Raw genomic sequence first — 3,512 nt, 5'->3', positions numbered from 1 at the left:
TGGGGTTTTTTTTGTTTTTGGTTTGTGTTTTTTTTTTGTTTTTGTTTTTGTCTTTTTTTTTTCCCCAGAAAAATATAAAACACACCCACAGAACCATAAATAATTTGGTGGCGATATATACACATTTAAATAATTAATTTAAATATCTTACACCTACTCTTGCATTAGACCGTCCATCTGAAGAAAGTCTCCTGAGCATCCAGAAACTGAGGCAGGACGCCGGGAGTCATAGCCTGGGGAGAAAGTGGGTGACCTTCATGGTGGGGGACACTCGGCTCCCCTTCTTGGTCTTGCCGTTCTTGCTCAGGGCAATGAACATGCCCGGGTATCTGTAGCACTCGTAGGCATTGTAGTTGTTAGGGAGGAGGATCTCTTTGAACTTGCACTCCTCTGTAAAGAAGGGCTGGGAGGGAGAAGGGACAGGGTCGGGTGGGGCCCCCTCCTGGCCAAGGAACCCTGAGGGCCACTTGTCAGGGGCTCCTTTCTGACCCAGCCCTGCTCTGGCTGAGATGTCTCTCCTGGGAAGTTGGGGTGCCAAGACCCCCACAGGGTGAGAAGACCGAGGTGGCCAGCCCCCCACAGCTGGTGCTCCAGCCACCTGCCTGGTACCTGACGGTCGGAGAATCTCATCTGCACCGCGACCACCCTATAGACTGCAGTCCTGCCTGCCGGAACCCACCGGAGAGAGGCTACAGGGAAGGGTTGCCAACGGCACTCTTTATGGACTAGAAGGTGCGACTCAGGGATGGCAGAAACTTCATTGTTGCTCTCCTGGCTCTCTGCCCCTTGTTTGGACAGGCCCGGGGTCACCAGCGAGGCCTCGGAGTACTTATGTACTGGGGGGAGGCGGTGCCAATCCTGTGACTCACCACAGTCTCAGGATCCAGGCACAGGCCGTCCTGGAAGGGTCGCGGTCCTGCCCGTGTGCTGCCCCAGCCTGGGGCTCTGCGGGCCCGGGAGGTACTCACCGAGCCATACAGCTTGCCCTTGCTGCTCATGGCCACGAAGAACCGGCTGGCCACGCCGAAGATGCTCACCACGCCCCGCTCCACCGGTGAGAGCTCCAGCAGGCCTGGGGGCGGGGCGCGGGTCACACCCGGGAAGGGGACCCTGGCCCGCCCCACCCGTCCCGGACCCCCTCCTCGGCCTGCGAACCACCGGGGCCCCGGTTTCTGGGGTGGGGGTGGATGTAACGGGGCCCCGCAGCCCAGCGTGCGCGGGCGCGGAGTCACTAGCCTCCCGTCCGGGCCCCGGGGCGGCCGCGCCCAGTCCCGGTCGGTAGGAGCCGGGCGGCCCCGCGGGCCCGCGAGCCAGGCCCGACCTGGACGCGCTTTCCCGGCCCCCGCGGGTGCCGGTTGGCTGCGCCGTTTGCCTTGTGCCCACGGGCGCAGGCGCTGGAATTCCGCACCCAGAGCCGAGGCTTCCGAAGGCGGGGAGGCGGGGCTCGCTCGCCCGGGTGCGCAAAGGCCGTGCCCGCGGCGACTCCCGGGGCCGAGAGTGTTTGTGTCCCTGCGCCGGAGGGCCCCGAACCCGAGTCCGTCCCGGTTCCCACGGCCGCCAGCAGGTGCTAGCCGCGACCCTGAGTGCGGGTCTGAAGGGGCGGCCGCTGCTCGGGGCCCCCGACCCTTCGCGCCGGCCCGCCCCACTCACTGTCGCTCGTGTCCGCGTGCACGCCGCCGATGCGGCCGTCGGGGAGCACCTGGAGGTGGAAGCCGATGCCCACGTTGCAGTAGAGCCGCCGCAGCCGCTTGATGCCCAGGAGGTAGTCCCCGGCGCCGCTCTGGACGGCCGCCTCCTTGGGCTGCGCGGCCACCGGTAGGCGCGCCAGCGAGCGCGCCACCAGGCTCTCCCAGCGGCGCTCCAGCTCGGCCCCCAGCGTGCCGTTGGGTGCGGCGGGTGCGGCGGCGCCCCCTCGGCCGGCCCAGGGCGCCAGCACGGCCAACAGGACAGCCGGGAGCAGCGCCGCCGCGGCCGCCCCGGGCCCCGCCATTCCCGCCCTCGGGCCGTGCGCCCGGGAAGCCGCGGGGCCGAGCTGCGCCTGTGGCGGCCCGCGGGAGCGCACGGCCGGGACCGGGGCAGGGAGTGCGCGGCCGATGGAGGAGCGGGAGGCGAGGGACGGGGGCCCCCAGGCGCCGGCAACTACCCGGGCTGCATGGAGCGGCGGGCAGCGGGGCAGGACGCACGGCCCGGGCTGGGACCCTGCGGAGCGGTGCGCGCCTCCCTGCGCGCTGCGCCGGCAGCGACCGAGCCACTATATATAGCCGGGCGCCCCCTCCTACTCCCGCGGGGGGCCGTTCGCGTTCGCCTGGGCGCCCGGGGCGCTGTGGCGCTCGCGGCTGGTCGCAGGCCGCCTGCCAATCAGGGCTGGGGGAGGGGTGGCGGCCGAGACGAGCGCCGCTAGTGCCACCTGGAGGGTCCCCGGCCCCCACCCCTGGCTTTGCCGGCTCACCGACCTGTTGGTCCCGCCCCTCGAGTCTCCTCCACTCCTGCCTTCCAGCCAAAGTTTTGCCTCCTGCACTTTGTCCCTGTCTGTCCCTTTCTCCGCCTCTGCCTGAGCAGCCTGAGTGCCGCCCTAACCAGGCACCCTCGGTTCCCAGCAGCCACTCCTAGCGCTTGGCCTCTCAGTGACTCCCGGGAACCTGGTTCCTTTGCTGGGACCATGCAGACCTGCCTGGGTTTTGGGGGTAGGGTAGGGCAGTCAGCAACATGAGCACCTGCCGGGGAAAGAAGATCCCAGCGCCAGAGGCTGGGGGGGGGGAGTCAGTCCCCCCGCCCCCCGCTCTGGTTTGGCCCCCTGCACACTGGGGAGATGCAGGGATGGAGTTCTGTAAGCCAGCCAGAGGCATCGCCTGAGCAGGGTGCTTCCAGTGGGCACTGCTAAGGGAATGCAGGGGGTGAGGCATGGGGGTTACCCCCAGGAAAGGCCACAGCCCTGCGCCTTCTATACACATCCTCCTCCAGGAAAGGACAGGTGGCAGGGCTCAGAGCCATGCAGGATATTCACGGCCCCCTCCCCGCTGATTCGCAGGAGGAAGAGTCAAGGGCCATAGCTGGAGCCCCATACCTGGTGGGGACTCAGGCCAAGCCTCTGGAGCACTCCACCCTTGACATCTGCTGTCACCACTCCCCACTGTGCCCATTATAGCCTGATGGGGGCGGAACTCACCAGAGACCCAGCTAGGTGCTGGCTCACCTAGGTGTGAAAATCCCTGTTTTCTGGGGTAGCTGAGGAGCCTTGCTGCCACCTCCCAGCAGGTCCTGCCCAGCCACAGCTGCCGCAGGCCCTGGAGCCCACCCCAACCCCTGCTGCCCCCGGCACTTGTGACCAGAGCCATCCCCAGGCCATTTTGGCCTCTCCCACCTCTTACCCCATTCCTTGCCCTTGGACCCAACCTCTGAACACTGCTAGGGCTCATTCACCCCAGGAGAGGGGACCTGGGAGATTTGAGGTCTCTTGTCCTGAAGCCCAGAGAGGGGGGCCTTGGCAGGATGAGAACTGGGTCTCCAGCCTC

At 66.8% G+C, this 3,512-nt stretch overlaps 1 protein-coding gene across 1 annotated transcript; it reads right to left on the bottom strand.

The window, feature by feature from the left end:
• Nucleotides 1–226: 226 nt before the first annotated feature.
• Nucleotides 227–1,990, bottom strand: FGF4 (fibroblast growth factor 4). Its single transcript, XM_028117900.2, has 3 exons — nucleotides 1,651–1,990; nucleotides 969–1,072; nucleotides 227–403 (listed from the first exon to the last, which is right to left on the bottom strand). The coding sequence occupies exons 1-3, from the start codon at nucleotides 1,988–1,990 to the stop codon at nucleotides 227–229; spliced, it is 621 nt and encodes a 206-aa protein (XP_027973701.1).
• Between the last annotated feature and the right edge of the window lie 1,522 nt (nucleotides 1,991–3,512).

This window comes from Eumetopias jubatus, unplaced genomic scaffold (assembly GCF_037043125.1).
Source record: "Eumetopias jubatus isolate StellerSeaLion01/CBP00866 unplaced genomic scaffold, mEumJub1_p1.0 scaffold_13, whole genome shotgun sequence".
Lineage (NCBI taxonomy): Eukaryota > Metazoa > Chordata > Mammalia > Carnivora > Otariidae > Eumetopias > Eumetopias jubatus.
The sequence above is the reverse complement of the archived record's forward strand: the minus strand, read 5'-3'. Positions and strand labels throughout refer to the sequence as shown.